General features: G+C 45.1%; 1 protein-coding gene across 1 annotated transcript in view; it reads right to left on the bottom strand.

Annotated features, from left to right (window-relative positions):
* LOC311101845 (chloride channel protein 2-like) overlaps positions 1-21,086 on the bottom strand; it is a 169,727-nt gene that overhangs the window by 115,316 nt on the left and 33,325 nt on the right. Inside the window, exon 2 of the mRNA XM_084143056.1 lies at positions 2,430-2,580. Within this exon, the coding sequence (XP_083999182.1) occupies positions 2,430-2,580 (151 nt within the window). The remainder of the gene's footprint in view (positions 1-2,429; positions 2,581-21,086) is intronic.

Below are 21,086 nucleotides of genomic sequence, written 5' to 3'. Positions count from 1 at the left end.
ATATAGTTTTTCATCATTTTGAACTCCCCACAGTATAATTGGAAGAGGAAGTGTAAACTCTACCATAGCCTATTAGCTAGAAAGGTAACTCCGAAACACATTTTCATTAAGAGCAGCTGTTTAGCTGGTTAAACAAAGGTTAGCCTTGTATGTCCAAGTCAAAAAACCTTACCAGCAGCCAGTGGCACTTGCCACACTGGTAGCCTATTGACTAGTAGCCTATTTGCAGGTGCTTTTTCGAGTTGAGAAATAAAGTTGACATCATTAGAAAGAAGATATTCTCCTCTTGTCTACTGCAGGTATGCAATATAAAAGAAAAATCTTTGCTAGTGAAATAATCGGAAGAGATTTCACCTCATGCTTCCTGAAGCACCTCCCACAAGTTGGATTGGCTTGATGAGCACTTCCCCAAAAACATTTCCACCGCATTTCAGCCCTGCCACAAAAGGACCAGCTGACAACATGTCAGTGATTCTCTCGTTAACACAGGTGAAAGTGTTGACGAGGACAAGGCTGGAGATCACTCTGTCATGCTGATTGAGTTAGAATAATAGACTGGAAGCTTTAAAAGGAGGGTGGTGCTGTGCTTGAAATCATTGTTCTTCCTCTGTTAACCATGGTTACCTGCAAGGAAACACGTGCCGTCATCATTGCTTTGCACATAAAGGGCTTCACAGGCAAGGATATTGCTGCTAGTAAGATTGCACCTAAATCAACCATTTATCGGATCATCAAGAACTTCAAGGAGAGTGGTTCAATTGTTGTGAAGAAGGCTTCAGGGCGTCCAAGAAAGTCCAGCAAGTGCCAGGACCGTCTGTTAAAGTTGATTCAGCTGCGGAATCGGGGCACCACCAGTGCAGAGCTTGCTCAGGAATGGCAGCAGGCAGGTGTGAGTGCATCTGCACGCACAGTGAGGCGAAGACTTTTGGAGGATGGCCTGGTGTCAAGAAGGGCATCGAGGAAGCCACTTCTCTCCAAGAAAAACATCAGGGACAGACTGATATTCTGCAAAAGGTACAGGGATTGGACTGCTGAGGACTGGGGTAAAGTCATTTTCTTGGATGAATCCCCTTTCCGATTGTTTGGGGCATCCGGAAAAAGGCTTGTCCGGAGAAGACAAGGTGAGCGCTACCATCAGTCCTGTGTCATGCCAACAGTAAAGCATCCTGAGACCATTCATGTGTGGGGTTGCTTCTCAGCCAAGGGAGTGGGCTCACTCATAATTTTGCCTAAGAACACAGCCATGAATAAAGAATGGTACCAACACATCCTCCGAGAGCAACTTCTCCCAACCATCCAATAACAGTTTGTCCAGGCCCATCTGAAGTTTGTCAATGACCATCTGGATGATCCAGAGGAGGAATGGGAGAAGGTTATGTGGTCTGATGAGACAAAAATAGAGCTTTTTGGTCTAAACTCCACTCGCCGTGTTTGGAGGAAGAAGAAGGATGAGTACAACCCCAAGAACACCATCCCAACAGTGAATCATGGAGGTGGAAACATCATTCTTTGGGGATGCTTTTCTGCAAATGGGACAGGACAACTGCACCGTATTGAGGGGAGGATGGATGGGGCCATGTATCGCAAGATCTTGGCCAACAACCTCCTTCCCTCAGTAAGAGCATTGAAGATGGGTCGTGGCTGGGTCTTCCAGCATGACAACGACCCGAAACACACAGCCAGGGCAACTAAGGAGTGGCTCCGTAAGAAGCATCTCAAGGTCCTGGAGTGGCCTAGCCAGTCTCCAGACCTGAACCCAATAGAAAATCTTTGGAGGGAGCTGAAAGTCCGTATTGCCCAGCGACAGCCCCGAAACCTGAAAGATCTGGAGAAGGTCTGTATGGAGGAGTGGGCCAAAATCCCTGCTGCAGTGTGTGCAAACCTGGTCAAGACCTACAGGAAACTTATGATCTCTGTAATTGCAAACAAAGGTTTCTGTACCAAATATTAAGTTCTGCTTTCCTGATGTATCATTTCCTTTTTTGCAGACCCCCTGCAGTACCTCCGCGGACCCCCAGTTGAATACCCCTGCAGCATTTAGACTGGTGTGGCGTCTTGTTTTGTGTCCCAGTACAAATAGTGTCCTTGTACACAGTGGAGATGTCCTTTTCAGTCACCCAAACACAAACATAATCACTATTATCACCATCAACAGTACATGGAATGAGGTGGCTCACACACATGCAAACACACATGCACACACTGACTGCACAAACACTCCAAAACTCTCCCCTCAAATCACTCCTTCAATACATTCCAGTTGTCTTTTGTTAGTAAAAATCTCACTACATGGTATCTGGGAAAGTTGATGTGAAGTGAGGCATGTTTCACAGTAAAAAGGACAGTCAGAGAGAGCGAGAAACGTGGTCAGAGAATACGGTGTGGTTACAGTACGTCAGCTTGAGTGGTCAGTATTGGTCAGTACTCACGGCGACACTTAGCACAGCGGCCCTTGTTGTACTCCAGGAGTTCCAGGGAGCGTGAGCGTTCTGTGACCGAGCGCCTCCGCCCCTCCTCCCTCATGCGAGCTGCCTCTTCTTTAGCATACACCCCCAGCTCCTGGGTGTATCGACCATACATCTGGAAGAACACACAGAAAGGGTTATTAAGGGAGAGCAGTAGGTAATCCACACAGGTGGCTGGTGACATCTTAATTGGGGTGGACAGGCTCATAGTAATGGCTGGAATGGAATTAATGGAACGGTATCGAACACATCAAATACATGGTTTCCATTCACTCCATTCCAGCCATTATTATGAGTCGTCCTCCCCTCAGCAGCCTCCTGTGCAATACATACACATAAAAACAACATGCCATGTACTTCCAGCATGGACTGGTTATCAGACTAGACAACCCTATTTACTACAACACTATTTTACTTACACATCTTGTTGACTGAATGAGTCACACCAGCACATTGCAATGGCAGTCTAACGCCTCAATCAGAATGACAACGTTATTGCATCAATGCTGCGTAATAAATTCTGCAGTCAAACTTTTTTCATGATGTAATCCAACATGTTTTGTGGCTATGTGTGCAACCAAAGTTCAACATTCACCTTTTGCTACTAGTTCTGTCAAGTCTGCGCATACAATTTGATGCATATGTTAGATAAATCCAACGTACATGCCACACAGAACGCACTGCAACTGCCTCTGCATCGCAAACGCAGCATTCCATTGAAAATGAATGTACTTCTGGTGTACCAAAAACGCAATGACGATGTCAGTCTGATCGAGGCGTATGCCTGGTCTGAAATGGATGGTCTATTTAAGTCAGTAAAAATTCCAGGCCCTATCTAGTGTATAGGACTGTATCAGCCAGAACAACAGGTCTAAGGACAGATAATATATATGAGAGCGGGAGGGAGAGGGAGGGAGAGAGAGAGAGACATGGTTGGGGAGTATGCCAGCTAAGCTAATTGTGCTGACTCTGGGTGTTTGTGTTATTCCCCGACTGACTGGACCTCCTCCCAGGTTAGGGGTTAGAGGTCATCGGAGTCTGCCGCCAGGCTTCTGAAGCCACCGCCCTCACCCCTCCCCTTTACACACTCACTCATCCACAACACAACACACGTACAGGTCACCATATCAGTCACTTCACACACACACACACACAGAAATTATCACACACAAATGTCAGATGCACACACAGGTTCCTGTACCAAGAGGACCTTCACTTTAATCTCATCTTCCATAAAAACCTCCCTTATCCCACCCACACACATGCACACACTCATTACACAAAACAAGGGCATAAGATATAAGTCGCTGGAACCAACATTTATCACAGGGCATTTCTGCAGCATACAGTCTCCACATTATTTATGCAGCATACACACATTCCTTGATTTACACTGACACTCAGTACCAGTTTACCAGACTAATATGCATACACACATTCACTGATTTACAGACACTTTAATTTTCACTACCTGTACCCACCCAACCACCCACACACACACACACACACACACTCTCTAATATCAGTACCAGTTCACCAGTCTAATATACATGCATACAAATGCAGTAGACACACCGGATCTCACACAGTGTATGCAACAGCGTTCCTTGAAGGGTCAGAGAGTTATTTCCTGAACAGGGACATTCTGAACAGGTAGAACATTCCTAAGAATATCTCCCCTATAGTGTGAGCCTAGTGTTTGTTGGCTAAACACAGCTAGCCGAAGATAGCGCTGGCCACCCCCAGATGACAGGGACACATGGAGGTAGAGAAGATGGAGGTAGAGATGATGAGGTAGAGATGATGGAGAAAGAGATGATGGAGGTGGAGATGGAGATGATGGCGGTGGAGATGATGGCAGTGGAGATGATGGCGGAGATGGAGGTAGCAGCCAGCATTGGCCCCATGTAAACACAGCTGCCACCAAGCTACACTCAGCCACACCACCAAGCTATTTATAGACATTCATTTGGGAATGTGATGCTGTCTAAGAAACAGTGGGAGGAGGAAATAAAGAGTGAAATGTGGGGAGAAATGGAGAAAAAGAACAGGGGAGAACTGGAAAAGACCTGTGACAGATACAGAGGGAAGCAGCTTTTAGCAAGGTCGAGCGATAGCAGTCGAAAGCGTGATAGAAAGAGATACATAGTATGGATCGAAAGATAAGATAGACAGCCAGACAGATAGACACAGAGATAAAGTTAGATAACCTGTGGTACATTAGGTCCAGTAGCTTGATGTTCAGATCGATAGGCAGCTGAGTACTCTGTCAAAAAAAAGGTGTATGTGTATGCCTGAACACTACAGTAGTTTGATGTGTGTCATCTGTGCATGTGTGTGTATAATAGTCTGATGCGTATGTGTGTGTATGTGCAAGAGCATGTATTTGTGTTTGCCAGATAAGAGCACATGTGCCTCTGCTCAGAGGAAGGAGCTGCTTGACCTTATACAGTATGAGTAAAGAGCAGCATGATGGAGCTGATGACAAACGCCTCAGTAGAGTAAACACAGGCTGCTCAGCTCAGCGGAGCAGCGGGGAGCGTTTGAGACTGTCTGTCCTGTCCCAGGCTTATCAGATAAGAGGTTGAATTGAACAGTCTACGTGTGTGTGTGTGTGTGTGTGTGTGTGTGTATGTGTGTGTGTATGTGTGCGCGCGCTACAGGACAAGTCCGCAGCATTACTTGTTAGCAAAGTCATTACCGGATTTACAAAGCACCTGATCTATAAGGAGAATATCCAAGGAGAAGGAGTTGCAGCAAGAGAGAAAGAGAAGGATTGGAAAGAATGCAAGAGTGCTAAAAAAAAAGAGAACGGAGAGAGGGAAAATGGGTGTGAGGAGCGGAAGAGATTTTGGTTTTTGACTTCAGACACTGACCTCCATTACCCAAGATTCTAAGCTGCGCTCTGCGGCTACATTGACGATCTTCAGCCCAACATTTTATTTAAGCAAAGAAACTTCAAAACGCGGCGGAAAAGCAATAAGAGGCCCGGAAAAAAAAAGATGTCGGAAATAGCTTTTCACAGATGAGGATGTGGACGCCGCTCAACAAACCGGAATGTACAAAGAAGACCAAAGAAGAAGAAACAAATACACACTTCCAGAACAAAGCCATGGTGAGTTGAAACCCTATAATTATGCCAAGTATAGGCAGCTCAGAAATAGGCACTCGGCTCTGCGTGCCTGGCTGGTTTAATTGATCCCAGATGAATTGAAGATATGTGCTCGACTCACCCCCCTGACCAAGGTCTTAGATGGGGCAGGAGGCAGGACAAGGCCTGGGTGAGGGGAATTACGTCTTACTGGGACTAAGCTTGCTCGGTATACCATATACCGGGGTATTTGGAAAAAGCCACGGGACGGTTTTTCAATACCGTCAATACTGTTTGTTTTTTAATTCATTCATTTGAATATTTGTAGCTACTTTTTAAGTAAATATCTGCAGTCAACTTGTGTAATACGTTAGGAGATAAAGAACATTGAGTTCTTAATTTCACCTGTCACATTATTATGAAGCTTACAGTTTACAAGCACACAACGACGAGAGACTGGAGCCTTGTGAGTCACTCACTGTTGTGCAGCATGCGCCAGGTGATTTAATTACAGTATGGAATTCACAACTGTTTGCCAGCTAGATATCTTATAACTATTAAGTTAACTGTCTAAAATGTGCTAAATGCTCTGCAGTTGTGCATTTGGTTTGCTAATTTAATAGCTAGTTAGCTAGATAGCTAAGTGATTAGCTTCTCCAAAATCAAGCATTCGCTTGGTAACAGCAGAGAATACCCTCCTGGATCAAGAGCCTTGCTGGCAAATATTTGTTTTGTGCGTGCAGCAAAATGTGAGTAGCATTTTTGAGTTACTTGTATAGTTTAGGTCAGAAACTGTACAGAATGTTCGCAATGCGCTCATCAGCATTTAGTTAGCATTCTCTATGGGATTTTACATGTACTTGTTAGCATTGCTAACCTTTGGATAACAGTATCAGTGGGGTTTAAAAACAGCGCCCCTTGTGATCAGTTCCATACTACTGAATATCCTGGTATGGCACAAGGTCAGTATGAAGGTATCACCATCTGGATACCGCCCAAGCCTAACTGGGACTAAACAATGGTTGAGACACAGGACAGTGGCAGAGGCAGTAGCAAATGTATATAGATTTGAATAAGATATAGATATGAATAAGACAAGTATAAGACATGAACACAGGTTGATGGAAGCTCATCTTCACCTGACAAACAAGTGTCTGACAAGGATCAGGCGAACACTGGTCTCTGACCAAACACAAACAACCAAATCAGACAGGGTCAATAGGAGTGTGACCTTGCTGCTCTCTCTGTGACCTCTGAACTCTGACCCTGACCTGCACAGTGTGCTGGAGTGGACAACTGAGCAGTGTGGCTATGTCCCAGTATTGTTAGAGCCCCTCGAATTGAGAATTTAGGTATTCTTCTGCCTTGGCTGAATAGGGGTGAATCTCAATAGAGAACAGATGAGGAAGCCATTTTAGACTATTGAGATGCATCCTAGAATTCCACCACCCTAGCCTTCTGCTGTATGTCATGTCCAGAGAACTCAGTGGTCAGAGGAGGCCATCTAAGTATTTTAAGATGTGGCCAGAGAGACGGTGAGAGGAAAAGATGAGGACAAAATTGGCTGTTGTCTCAGGCAGCCAATAGAAAGTCCCATTTAGAGCCCCACTTCCACCCCTGTAGGGCACCCCTGCCCCCGAAGTGACTCAACTGTATGCAACAGAGTTTATTATCTTCCAGGGAATTTAGCCTTCTCTGTGTTGCTCTCTCCATCCCCCATTCTGTCACACCTCTGGGTAGCAGAGGTTGTTGTGATAACATCCTGTAGGTCTGATGTCTGATTGGAGGTTAACGCAACAGTAATGCTATTGGTCAACAACTCAAGATTTTGAATCTAAACAACTCAGATGTTATAAAGGGGTCTCAGATTCATTGTCTCTTCTCTTTGTTCCTGACCTGCTGTGGTGAGATATACTCTTTCTCTCTCTCCCCCAAGAGCTATTGGCCATGGCACAAGCCATGGATTCTTTGTCTTCCGCTCTGCTCAGATACTTAATATTTAATTAATGTCAGTATTGCCTTGTTATTTAAGTTTATGCCTTGTATAACGTATAGTTCATTTTACAATGATATGTCTATTTGCTTTTGATAGACAACTGACTTTTCTTGATAGACAATTCATGTAACTTAACTACAGTCTCTTGCATATTGGGGAGGAGCCAGGTTAAAGAAGGATTTTTAAGCCAAGAGACAATTGAGACTTGTATATACGTGTGCCATTCAGAGGGTGAATGTGCAAGACAAAATATTTAATTGCCTTTGAACAGGGTATGGTAGTAGTTGCCAGGCACACCGGTTTGAGTGTGTCAAGAACTGCAACGCTGCTGGGATTTTCACGCTGAACAGTTTCCTGTGTGTATCAAGAATGGTCCACCACCCAAAGGACATCCAACCAACTTGACACAACTGTGGGAAGCATTGGAGTCAACATGGGCCAGCTTTCGACACCTTGTAGAGTCCATGCCCCAATGAATTGAGGCTGTTGAGGGCAAAAAGGGGGTGCAACTCAATATTAGGAAGGTGTTCCTAATGTTTTGTACACTCAGTGTAATATGCATTTTTATAAAATATTACCCAATTACAGTAAATAGTGAGTTTATGCCAATAGATTCAGCAATCGACTCGTATTAATTATTTGATTTAAAAAAAGGCAAGAACGGTCTCACATTTGATTCGACTAGGGATGCAATTCTTCAGTACTGGAAATGTATTGGCATGCATAAGAAAAAATGTAAGAGGATGTCAATTCTAAAGCTTGCTGTGTTTTGACTAAGGGAAAACTATTTGTGACACAGCAAACTAGCGATGAACATGCTTGATACCACTGTGTTGTCCCAGAGGACATCAGAGCGCAAAATAAAGCAGTTGCAGTCAGAACTTCAAGCATGCGAAAAAGAGCATGATCTGACTAGGTCATTTCTACATGACGCGCAGCGAGATTTGTTAGAACAAAGCACAAATAGGCTCCAAAGCGACTTGTCTGACTTGGATACAGATAGCAGGATGGACGCACAGTCAGTCCGACCTACTGGTGTGGTGTGCGTGTCCACGCCGCTCTCTAGTGTGTGAGCGGGCCAAGCTACCGAAACAGCCTCTATTGCAGCTATTAGGACAGGTACAGAGACTAATCCCAAACAGCCTCTATTGCAGCTATTAGGACAGGTACAGAGACTAATCCCAAACAGCCTCTATTGCAGCTATTAGGACAGGTACAGAGACTAATCCCAAACAGCCTCTATTGCAGCTATTAGGACAGGTACAGAGACTAATCCCAAACAGCCTCTATTGCATCTATTAGGACAGGTACAGAGACTAATCCCAAACAGCCTCTATTGCAGCTATTAGGACAGGTACAGAGACTAATTCCAAACAGCCCACAAAGCCTTGTTGTAATGGTCAGGCACTGTCGGAACCTAGGCAGAGGAAATCCTCCTCTTCATTTTAGCCTTCTGTCCCACAGAGTAAAACCAACTATTTAGTTGGGTTTTGCAACTCTTGTCAGAGAAGTGGTCACACAATGCATAGATGTTGGGATTTAGGGTTTGGCAGACAGTCTCGATTCTATGTACAGGATTAGTGTAGATTTGGAGCTTAATCCTAAAATGTAGGATGTTCACCATTGGTATGCTATTGTTTTGTGCTGTAAACTGAGATACACTTCATTTTCAAATTGCTTGTGAAACCAGTTGCTTGAAAGTTGTTTTGATTTCACTTCAATAATTTTTCTTGATTTAAAAATTCTGGTTCTTTAGTTTATTTTCTCATGTTCAAGGCAAATACATTTTCTCTGAAAGGGAGGAGAGTTGGAGAGTTTTTATGTATTTTATGATGCAGTGATCTCTGATCATCTTTTATATTAATCTGACAAACTTGATAAAACCACATCTGAAGTTGCTATTGACCAATCCAATCAGATAAAATAGTCTATGTTCATTGAAATGTTGAATCAATCTGTGATTTTGTGATGCACCTTCAGTTCTGTGTTTTGCTCTCACAAGAAGAATGGAGCATTCCTTCTCTAGCTTGTTTGCAGGAATGTGTTACCTAAGTACATTTGCATATCTAAAGAAGACAATGCTACCCGGCACAAGGACACTCCTGAAGTGATGCAGCTAGGAACGTGAACTGCTGCTCTGAAGATTGTCTACAGTGACTACAGCGCTGGCCGTCCAGTTTTGAACACTTCTGTCTGATCCAGAATCAGATGTGTTCAAGGGCGGATTATGTAGGGCAACTCAGCCACTGAAGTGACTTATCAACTCTATGTAAGAGGAGTTATTATCTTCCCAGGAATTCAGCCTTCTCTGTGTTGCTCTCTCCAACCAGAGTTATGTTACACCCTTGGTTAGCAGAGGTTCTGTTGTGATAACATCCTGTAGGTCTGATGTCTGATTGGAGGTTAACGCAACAGTAATGCTATTGGTCAACAACTCAAGATTTTGAATCCAAACAACTCAGATGTTATAAAGGGGTCTCAGATTCATTGTCTCTTCTCTTTGTTCCTGACCTGCTGTGGTGAGATACACTCTGTCTTTCCCCCCAAGAGCTACCAGCCAGGTTCTGCACAGCCCTGCATCCCTGTATGTCAAGTTACTGACAGCGGTACAGAGGCCACTATGGCCTAAGCTAACCCCTTTGGTGTATTGCATGCAGCTCTGTGTGGTACGTGCCGACAGCACAAGGCAGGCAGTGCCAGTGAGGGGTCCCAAATTAGGGGCTTAGGATGCAGGGCCAGCACTGGAGACCTGAACACACACACACAGCGGGCAAGTAATGAGCTGGCCGCGGTTCAACTGGTCAACCCTAAAAGACCAAGCACAGCACTGACCCAGCACGCTATCGCTTACTGCAGCTAATGAGTGTGAGACTGAGTGAGTGGAAGATTGAAGAGACAACATGAGAGATAAGTGTGTGCTCTCTTTCATCTGAGAGAGAGTGTCAAGAAAAAAAGCTGGATATTGAAAGAGAAAGCGTAAAGGGAGTCTGAAAGGGAGAGTCCGAGATGTGCGTTTTCCTCTATCAGCGACCTTCCTTAACATAACACTGCACAATAACATGTAGAGGATTTCCCAGGGAGTAGAACACTTTTTCCTGCTGTTACAGTGTGTGTGTGTGTGTGTGTGTGTATGAGTCTATGAGAGGGAGAGAAAAAGAGGGTGAACAAGCGAACATAGAATAATAAAATATGAGATTCTGCAGAGCACGTGAGAGAAGGAATAACAGAAAGAGTGAGAAAGAGAGGAAAGTGAAAGAGGAGGGAGGGGAAGCCCACTCTAGACTGAGTCAGTATGGGACGAAGCTAAGAACCCATACAAACAGATCACTATGTTATCATGGGAATGAGAGAGGGAGAGTGGGTACGTTGAGAGAGAGGGGGGGGGGGGGGGGTACATTGAGAGAAATAAAATATGGATGACTGTAAATTAAGATGTGTACATTGGAAGGGGGGAACGCGGGGGGCTGTAACGAAGGTTTGGGCACTTGTGCCAGGGTACCATGCCAACCCAAGGGCCCCTCTCTGTGTGCCACATCAACATGGGCACAGAGCAGGACAAACAGACAAGACAAGAGGGACGGACAGAAAAAAAGAGAGGGAGAGAAGGAAGAGAGGGATAGCTTGACAGGAGGTTTGTGTGTGAAAACAGTGGTGAGCGGTGAGGGAAGAAAGAGAGGTGCAGAGGAAGGGCAGACCGAGGAGAAAGAGAGAGCTCAACAGGAGGTATGGGTGAAAACAGAGGCGGGTTGATAGATGGATGGGACTAGAAAGGAAGCAGGAAAGACAGAAGGGAGGGAAGAGACATGTAGAGAGAGAGTTTGGAGCAGTTGGCAGAATGTACAGAACTTTAATTCATTCTGCTATGTGAGCTAAATTTAAATGTCGAGAGGGAGGGAGGAGGATAGGGGAGGGAGGTAGGATAGGGGGATGGAGGGAGTGAAAGAGTGGCAGCTGTGTGAACACTGGGATATCAGTGATTAATGACGTAGGTCTCACACTGGGCTGCTAGGGGTCAGCTAACTACCACACACACAGGCACAAACTGCTTTATACTGCAGCATTCACACAGGACACAGAGGGGTTAGGTATGGTACTGTTCCAGTGCTGTAGGTTTGGTGACAGTCCAATAGTGTTGTCACGATACCAGATTTGTAACGTCGATACCGATACCATGTGTAGTATCACGATACCGAAATGATACGCAATACCAAAACGATATCACGGCAAAAAAAAAAAGAATGCGTATTAGCTAAAGTCACAGAATAACCACTGGGCTTTATTTGTTTTTAAAACATTGAACAATATGTTGGTAACTGGTAGAACAACTAAAATAAATAGAATATATTCTATATTCAATTTCTTGCTAAAATAAAACACCATATTAAATAACAGAAGAATATCTTAAATTGTCCTTATGCAAAACCATACTAAACTGTTTTAAAATGTAATTTGAAACATAAATCAGGGTTAATTTGCTGATCTCTGGACAGAATATTGGGTCAAATGACATTAATTAGACCTATGATTCATTATTCATTGCAGCTAAATAATTGAATGTATTAAATGAATAGATTAGTTCCAAAACGACATGAAAAAACACTTTGAAGCTGTTTTCTGAAGAGTCATGCTGAATATAGAGTGCATTCGGAAAGTATTCAGACCCCTTCACTTTTTCCAAATTTTGTTATGTTACAGCCTTGTTCTAAAATTGATTTTTATATATTTTTTCATTCTTCATCAATCTACACACAATACCCCATAATGACGAAGTAAAAACAGGTTTAGACATTTTTGCAAATGTATATAAAAATAAATTAAAATAATACCTTTTTAAAGTATTCAGACCCTTCGCTATGAGACTAAAATTGTTTCCATTGATCATCCTTGAGATGTTTCTACAACTTTATTGGAGTCAACCTGTGGCAAATTCAATTGATTGAACATGATTTGGAAAGGAACACACACCTGTCTATATAAGGTCCCACAGTTGACAGTGCATGTCAGAGCAAAAACCAAGCCATGAGGTCAAAGGAATTTTCCGTATTAGCGCCGAGACAGGATTGTGTTGAGGCACAGATCTGGGGACGGTTACCAAAACAATTCTGCAGCATTGAAGGTCCAAGAACACAGTGGCCTTCATCATTCTTAAACGGAAGACGTTTGGAACCACCGAGACTCTTCCTAGAGCTGGCCACCCGGCCAAACTGAGCAATCGGGGGAGAAGGGTCTTGGTCAGGGAGATGACCAAGAACTCGATGTTCACTCTGACAGAGCTCCAGAGTTTCTCTGTGGAGATGGGAGAACCTTCCAGAAGGACAACCATCTCTGCAGATCCCACCAATCAGGCCTTTATGGTAGAGTGGCCAGACGGAAGCCACTAATCAGTAAAAGGCACGACTGCCCGCTTGGAGTTTGCCAAAAGGCACCTAAAGACTCTCAAACCATGAGAAACAAGATTCTCTGGTCTGATGAAACCAAGATTGAACTATTTAGCCTGAATGCCAAGCGTCACGTCTGGAGGAAACCTGGCACCATCCCTACGGTGAAGTATGGTGGTGGCAGCATTATGCTGTGGAGATGTTTTTCAGCGGCAGGGACTGGGAGACTAGTCAGGGATCGAAGGAAAGATGAAAGGAGCAAAGTACAGAGAGATCCTTGATGAAAACCTGCTCCAGAGCGCTCAGGACCTCAGACTGAGGTGAAGGTTCACCTTCCAACAGGACAACCACCCTAAGCACACAACCAAGACAACGCAGGAGTGGCTTCGGGACAAGTCTCTGAATGTCCTTGAGTGGCCCAGCCAGAGCCCGGACTTGAACCCAATCGAACATCTCTGGAGAGACCTGAAAATACCTGTGCAGCGACGCTCCCCATCCAACCTGACAGAGCTTGAGAGGATCGGCAGAGAAGAAATGGGAGAAACTCCCCAAATACAGGTTTGCCAGGCTTGTAGCATCAAACCCAAGAAGACTCAAGGCTGTATTTGCTGCCAAAGGTGCTTCAACAAAGTACTGAGTAAAGGGTCTGAATACTTATGTAAATGTGATATTTCAGTTTTTTTTTTTTTTATACATTTGCACAAATGTCTAAAAACCTGTTTTTGCTTTGTCATTATGGGGTATTGTGTGTAGATTGATGAGGGGAAAAAAACATTTAATACTTTAGAATAAGGCTGTAATGTAACAAAATATAAAAAAAGTCAAGGGGTCAGAATACTTTCTGAATGCACTGTATGTTCATGTAGACTAGTAGAATAACATTACAATGCAAATGTCACATGCAAAATAGTTTTGTGTTGTTTTGGAACTAAACCTCCCTTGCATGGCACTGCTTGATAACACCTTTCGCTTAGTTGTTTCGGTGGGCTGGCCCTCATCTGCTCGGCAAGCAAAGTATTCCCAGAGTTCGCCCCTGCAGCCAGTTTTGTCAACAAGCTGCGGGTGTGGAGGTATGATGTTTTCTTTTGAAGAAACTATGCTGTTGGCATTTTATCTCGCCTATCGCTTGCTTCTTAAAAGTGGCTCGCGCTGTGTCAGCTGCATGTGCAAGCGCAAGTAGCCTGGCTAGCTTACTACTGCCCCCTTGAGAAGATTCAGACAAATTACTAAACAGACTCAATCCGTATATGACGTGAGACACATTTGAAAGAAATACCGAAAGTAACACTTTTTTCATGTTCTAGTATTCGAAAAAGTACTGAGGTTTTGGTATGCCGTGCAACACTAGTCCCACAGACAGAACTGTTGTACCGTTCCTCGTCGTACCGTTCCCTCCCTGTACAGCCCTGCTGCCTCACCACTGTCAACCACACTACAATACACAAAGGAAAATAGATCCTTTACCTACACTACAAACACACACACACACCAGGTGAGTCTGTGGTCGCGCTCAGTGCTCTGCCCTGTCCTGGCATCTCCCCCTGTCACTGAAGCCACTGGTTTGAACGTGACACTCATGCCAATGTGCAGCTGGCAGCTTGGCACTGCCTGATTACAGGAACGAGAGATGGAAGGAGAGAGAGAGAAGGGGAGGATCATGCCATCAATGCCTGTCTGTCTGACAGGAACTGATGCAGGGGAAGTGGAAACCTGTGGAGAGGTGTGTGTGTGTGTGTGTGTGTGTGTGTGTGTGTGTGTGTGTGTGTGTGTGTGTGAGTGAGACAGCATTGGAATTATCAGCAGGTGCCCCCTCTCTCTGCCTCATTAGGAAAACCCATATTTGCCTGGGCACGTTCTTCACTGCTGGGACGCTCTCTCCCTTTAGACTCTCTGTTCCCTCACTCTGTCCACCCCACTGGGCTTTTATCTAACCCAGTTATAGTTTGCTCCCTCCATCTCTGCTGTCTCTCCCTCTCCACATCTACACACAAGGACAGAATATGGGTTCTTTCAAGCCGTCAAATCTGATCTGCCAGAAACACTGTCAACCTAATGTTGAATTAGACAAAGTAGGTATGATATGACAAAGTAAGGACCTTGGAGCTGAGAACTCTGAGAGGGTGTGGGCAGTGGGCACAGAGGACTACACTGTTCCCCTCAACACACATGCTCTCTGTGGCAGGGTGGCACAGTGGTAAGGCATCAGCACGGCACCACTCCGTACCAACAGGGAATTACACACACACACAAAGCTGAGTGTCAGCATTCCAAGGGTTGCAGTGCAGTAGAGAACGGGACAGGACAGTCTGTCCACAGCAGCCTCAACACTGACATCTGTGACTGACTGAGCCTACAGCTGTAACAATACCTACTGAGAGAGGGGGAAGAGGACAGGGGACGAGTACGGGGGCATGAGAAAGAACAGACATGGGGAGAGAGCAACAGATACTGGAATGAGAGAGAGAGAGAGAGAGAGAGAGAGAGAGAGAGAGAGAGAGAGAGAGAGAGAGAGAGAGAGAGAGAGAGAGAGAGAGAGAGAGAGAGAGAGAGAGAGAGAGAGAGAGAGAGAGAGAGAGAGAGAGAGAGAGAGAGCGAGAGAGAGAGAGAGAGAGAGAGAGAGAACAGAAGGAGGGATAGAAGAGAGGGAGGAGGAGGTTTAATGCATGGTGCCAGAGTCCTGTATCAATATCTGTAATGGAATAAAGGCTGAGACAATATCCAATCAACCGTAGCGAGTGTGTGTGTCAAAACTTGCAGCCATCAGCAAGCACCCTCCACTCTTCCACACCCAGTTTGGCCATTATCTTAATAAATGCCCTCTAACCTTACTATAGAGCAGACATAGGGCTGAGGTGTTTGTGGCTAGGGGAGATAAAGCTGGTGTCTAAGATCTGAACTGATCCCTATGGAAAAAGAATGAGGAGTTTTTCTATTGGATTAGAGAGCTGGCTTCTCTCACAATATTGCTGAGTAAGAGCTACGCAGCAGTGGCAAACGTGTCTCACTACACTGCTATTGACAAGATTCTCCCCTGACAAAGACTTAAATAATTTGTGAGTGTACAATCTGAAGCCTCTAACACACAGATGCAGTCACAATGCCTGCAGTCCCGCTCTCTCAACCACATACAGCCTGCCGCAGAAACTCTAGACACACACACTGCAAGTGACTTTTAGGCTGTTTTAGGAGATTAACTTTCTCAGCTTTATCACGAGAAATTAGATTAACTCAATCAAGTTTACACTGAAACACACTGCAGTCTGCAGCCACTGGACACAGATTAGCGAGAGGGAGGGGGAGAGGGAAAGAGAGAGAGATGTAAAATGAAGGGAGGATGTTTGGATTGGAAAAGAAGAGTAGAGATAGAAAGTCTGAATGATGAGAAGACGATGATGATGCTGATGATAATGGTACAAGGTATGATGAAGATCACATAAAAAAAAGTAAAAAATGAATGACGTGGATAAAAACTCAAATCTCTCGTGATAAAACGGAGAAAGTTAATCTCCTAAAACAAGCTAAATCACTCAGTGTGTTGGAGCATGTGACGGGGATGAAAACTTCAGCTCAGAGAAAGCTGTTGTTTATTACACTGGCACATTACTGGGATACACAGAGCCTGGGAAGGGATCTGACTGTTCAACTGTGTCTGTGTGCGTGTGTGTGTGTGTGTGTGTCCAGTCCACAGGGAAGTGCAGCTGACCAAACCTCTCCCCACGTGGTCAATAAGATCAGCTCTGGTCTCATTTCCTCTCAGCACCGCACACCAAAGCCAGGGGGATCTACACCTGGCAACCCAGACAATCTACACTAACACACCTGGCAACCCAAATAATCTGATGATCTGGCAACCCTCCTGTGGCTGGGCCCTGTTCCATTCCTCTACTGTAAAAATCCCTTCGAACCTCCTATTTTTCTTGAACTCCTCCCTGATCTAACACAATGGAATACAGTAGGTGGTAGTAAAAGTTAAACACAGGTTTCACATATCCAATCAGATCAGTGATTAATACAGAGACAAAAGGATGCATTTGAACCATTTTAAAGCAGGGCCCAGACAGGCCTTCAGCTGCAGGCTGTGGGGTCTGGAGTAGGATGAAGTTACCTAGACATTGACCTAGGGCCCCCTTTGCGGCTCCACTTATAATGGTGAAGGTTTAGATCAGTGCTAGATCTGTTCTAAAGGGCAACTGTAGGGGTTGGCCTGGGGGTCAGAGTTCACCAGCTGTGGTCACTCATGCAGGTAATGATAACATGACATTTGACTCCAGCAGCATGGCGTCTCTGCACAGTCACACTCACACACTTTACGTAAGAGAGAACTCACTGCTGGATACTGGACTTTGCATACATACACTTTCAGAGATTCAGAGATCAGTTTCAGAGATTACTGTAATGTCATAGACGTAACCTAAATCTTCCCTCACAGAACACAGCTGACACAACCGAAATGCTGAACACACACCCCAAGACTACCTCATGAGCAAATCTCATCAAATCAAATTTTATTGGCCACATGCGCCGAATACAACAGGTGCAGACATTACAGTGAAATGCTTACTTACAGCCCTTAACCAACAGTGCATTTTTTAAAAATAAAAAAGTAGAATAAAACAACAAAAAAGTGTTGAGAAAAAAAGAGCAGAAGTAAAATAAAATAACAGTAGGGAGGCTATATATACAGTGGGCACCGTATCAGAGTCAATGTGCGGGGGCACCGGCTAGTTGAGGTAGTTGAAGTAATATGTACATGTGGGTAGAGTTAAAGTGACTATGCATAAATAATTAACAGAGTAGCAGCAGCGTAAAAAGATGGGGTGGGGGGCAGTGCAAATAGTCCGGGTAGCCATGATTAGCTGTTCAGGAGTCTTATGGCTTGGGGGTAGAAGCTGTTGAGAAGTCTTTTGGACCTAGACTTGGCACTCCGGTACCGCTTGCCGTGCAGTAGCAGAGAGAACAGTCTATGACTAGGGTGGCTGGAGTCTTTGACAATTTTGAGGGCCTTCCTCTGACACCGCCTGGTATAGAGGTCCTGGATGGCAGGAAGCTTGGTCCCAGTCATGTACTGAGCCGTACGCACTACCCTCTGAGGCCAAGCAGTTGCCATACCAGGCGGTGATGCAACCAGTCAGGATGCTCTCGATGGTGCAGCTGTATAATTTTTTGAGGATCTGAGGACCCATACCAAATCTTTTCAGTCTCCTGAGGGGGAATAGGCTTTGTCGTGCCCTCTTCATGACTGTCTTGGTGTGTTTGGACACCAAGGAACTTGAAGCTCTCAACCTGTTCCACTATAGCCCCGTCGATGAGAATGGGGGCGTGCTCAGTCCTCTTTTTTTTTCCTGTAGTCCACAATCATCTCCTCTGTCTTGGGTCACATTGAGGGAGAGGTTGTTATCATGGCACCACACGGCCAGGTCTCTGACCTCCTCCCTATAGGCTCCCTCATCGTTGTCGGTGATCAGGCCTACCACTGTTGTGTCGTCGGCAAACTTAATGATGGTGTTGGAGTCGTGCCTGGCCATGCAGTCATGGGTGAACAGGGAGTACAGGAGGGGACTGAGCACGCACCTCTGAGGGGCCCCCGTGTTGAGGATCATTGTGGCAGATGTGTTGTTACCTACCCTTACCACCTGGGGGCTGCCTGTCAGGAAGTCCAGGATCCAGTTGCAGAGGGAGGTGTTTAGTCCCAGGATCCTTAGCTTAGTGATGAGCTTTGAGGGCACTATGGTGTTGAATGCTGAGCTGTAGTCAATGAATAGCATTCTCACGTAGGTGTTCCTCTTGTCCAGGTGGGAAAGGGCAGTGTGGAGTGCAATAGAGATTGCATCATCTGTGGATCTGTTGGGGCGGTATGCAAATTGGAGTGGGTCTAGGGTTTCTGGGATAATGGTGTTGATGTGAGCCATGACCAGCCTTTCAAAGCACTTCATGGCTACAGACGTCAGTGCTACGGGTCGGTAGTCAATCTTAGAGTCCTTGGGCACGGTGACTATGGTGGTCTGCTTGACACATGTTGGTATTACAGACTCAGTCAGGGACATGTTGAAAATGTCAGTGAAGACACTTGCCAGTTGGTCAGCACATGCTCGGAGTACACGTACTGGTAATCCGTCTGGCCCTGCGGCCTTGTGAATGTTGACCTGCTTAAAAGTCTTACTCACATCGGCTACGGAGAGCATGATCACATAGTCATCCGGAACAGCTGGTGCTCTCATGCATGCTTCAGTGTTGCTTGCCTCGAAGCGAGCATAGAAGTGGTTTAGCTCGTCTGGAAGTCTTGTGTCACTGGGCAGCTCGCGGCTGTGCTTCCCTTTGTAGTCTGTAATAGTTTTCAAGCCCTGCCACATCCGACGAGCGTCAGAGCCGGTGTAGTACGATTCAATCTTAGTCCTGTATTAACTCTTTGCCTGTTTGATGGTCGTCGGAGGGCATAGCGGGATTTCTTATAAGCGTCCGGGTTAGAGTCCCGATCCTTGAAAGCGGCAGCTATACCCTTTAGCTCAGTGCGGATGTTTCCTGTAATCCATGGCTTCTGGTTGGGGTATGTACGTACGGTCACTGTGGGGACGACATCATCGATGCACTTATTGATGAAGCCAGTGACTGATGTGGTGTACTCCTCAATGCTATCTGAAGAATCCCGGAACATGTTCCAGTCTGTGCTAGTAAAACAGTCCTGTAGCTTAGCATCTGCGTCATCTGACCACTTTTTTTATTAACCGAGTCACTGGTGCTTCCTGCTTTAGTTTTTGCTTATAAGCAGGAATCAGGAGGATAGAGTTATGGTCAGATTTGCCAAATGGAGGGCGAGGGAGAGCTTTTTATGCGTCTCTGTGTGTGGAGTAAAGGTGGTCTAGAGTTTTTTTTCCTCTGGTTGCACATTTAACATGCTGGTAGAAATTAGGTAGAACGGATTTAAGTTTCCCTGCATTAAAGTCCCCAGGCACTAGGAGCGCTGCCTCTGGATGAGCGTTTTCCTGTTGACTTATGGCCTTATACAGCTCATTCAGTGCAATCTTAATGCCAGCATTGGTTTGTGGTGGTAAATAGACAGCTATGAAAAATATAGATGAAAACTCTCTTGGTAAATAGTGTGGTCTACAGCTTATCATAAGATACTCTACCTCAGGCGAGCAAAACCTCGAGACTTCCTTAGTGTTTGATTTTGTGCACCAGCTGTTGTTTATAAATATACACAGACCGCCACCCCTTGTCTTACCGGAGTCAGCCGTTCTATCCTGCCGATGTAGCGTATAGCCCACTAGCTGTATGTTGTCCATGTCGCCGTTCAGCCACGACTCAGTGAAACATAAGATATTACAGTTTTTAATGTCCCGTTGGTAGGATAACCGTAATCTTAGGTCATCCAATTTATTCTCAAATGATTGAAGATTGGCTAATAGGATTGATGGGAGAGGCAGTTTATTCGCTCGCCGTCGGATCCTTACAAGGCACCCCGACCTACGTCCACGATATCTCTGTCTCTTCCTCATGCGAATGACAGGGATTTGGGCCTTGTCGGGTGTCTGTAGGATATCCTTCGCGGCCGCCTCGTTGAAGAAATAAATCTTCGTCCAATACGAGGTGAGTAATCGCTGTCCTGATATCCAGAAGCTCTTTTTGGTTATAAAGAGACGATGGCAGAAACATTATGTACAAAATAAATTACAAATAACGCGGAAAAACACACATAATAGTACAATTGGTTAGAGGGCTGTAAAACGGCAGCCATCTTCTCCGTTCAAACCCCTGCTGTCTGCCATACACACAGTCTTCTGACATGCTCCACAGCGCGCACACACACACACACACACACACACACACACACACACATTTACTCCTGTACCGTTCATTGCTGACTTGACTCGTAAATAATTTGTTATAATACAGTAGCCTACATGGTTGTTGTAACTAATACTGGCTGCTACTGATCAAAGGGTGGCTGGCCCAGCAGCCGCTTGACGACTCTCAGATAGAGCACATTATCACATCCATCCTGGTTTTGTTTACCAAAAAGTAAACTAACCCAGTGTTTTGTCGGGGCGACAGTTTGATATTTTATATACACAAATTACATAAATGACACTAGCTTTAAAAGAATAGGACTAAACTCATTTGCCATGCCTAGCTGTGGTAATGGAGTTGTATTGTGG

Source organism: Coregonus lavaretus, assembly GCF_964263955.1.
Source record: "Coregonus lavaretus genome assembly, chromosome: 26".
NCBI classification, from domain to species: Eukaryota; Metazoa; Chordata; class Actinopteri; order Salmoniformes; family Salmonidae; genus Coregonus; species Coregonus lavaretus.
Note: the sequence above shows the minus strand (reverse complement) of the source record. Positions and strands in the feature narration are given on the sequence as shown.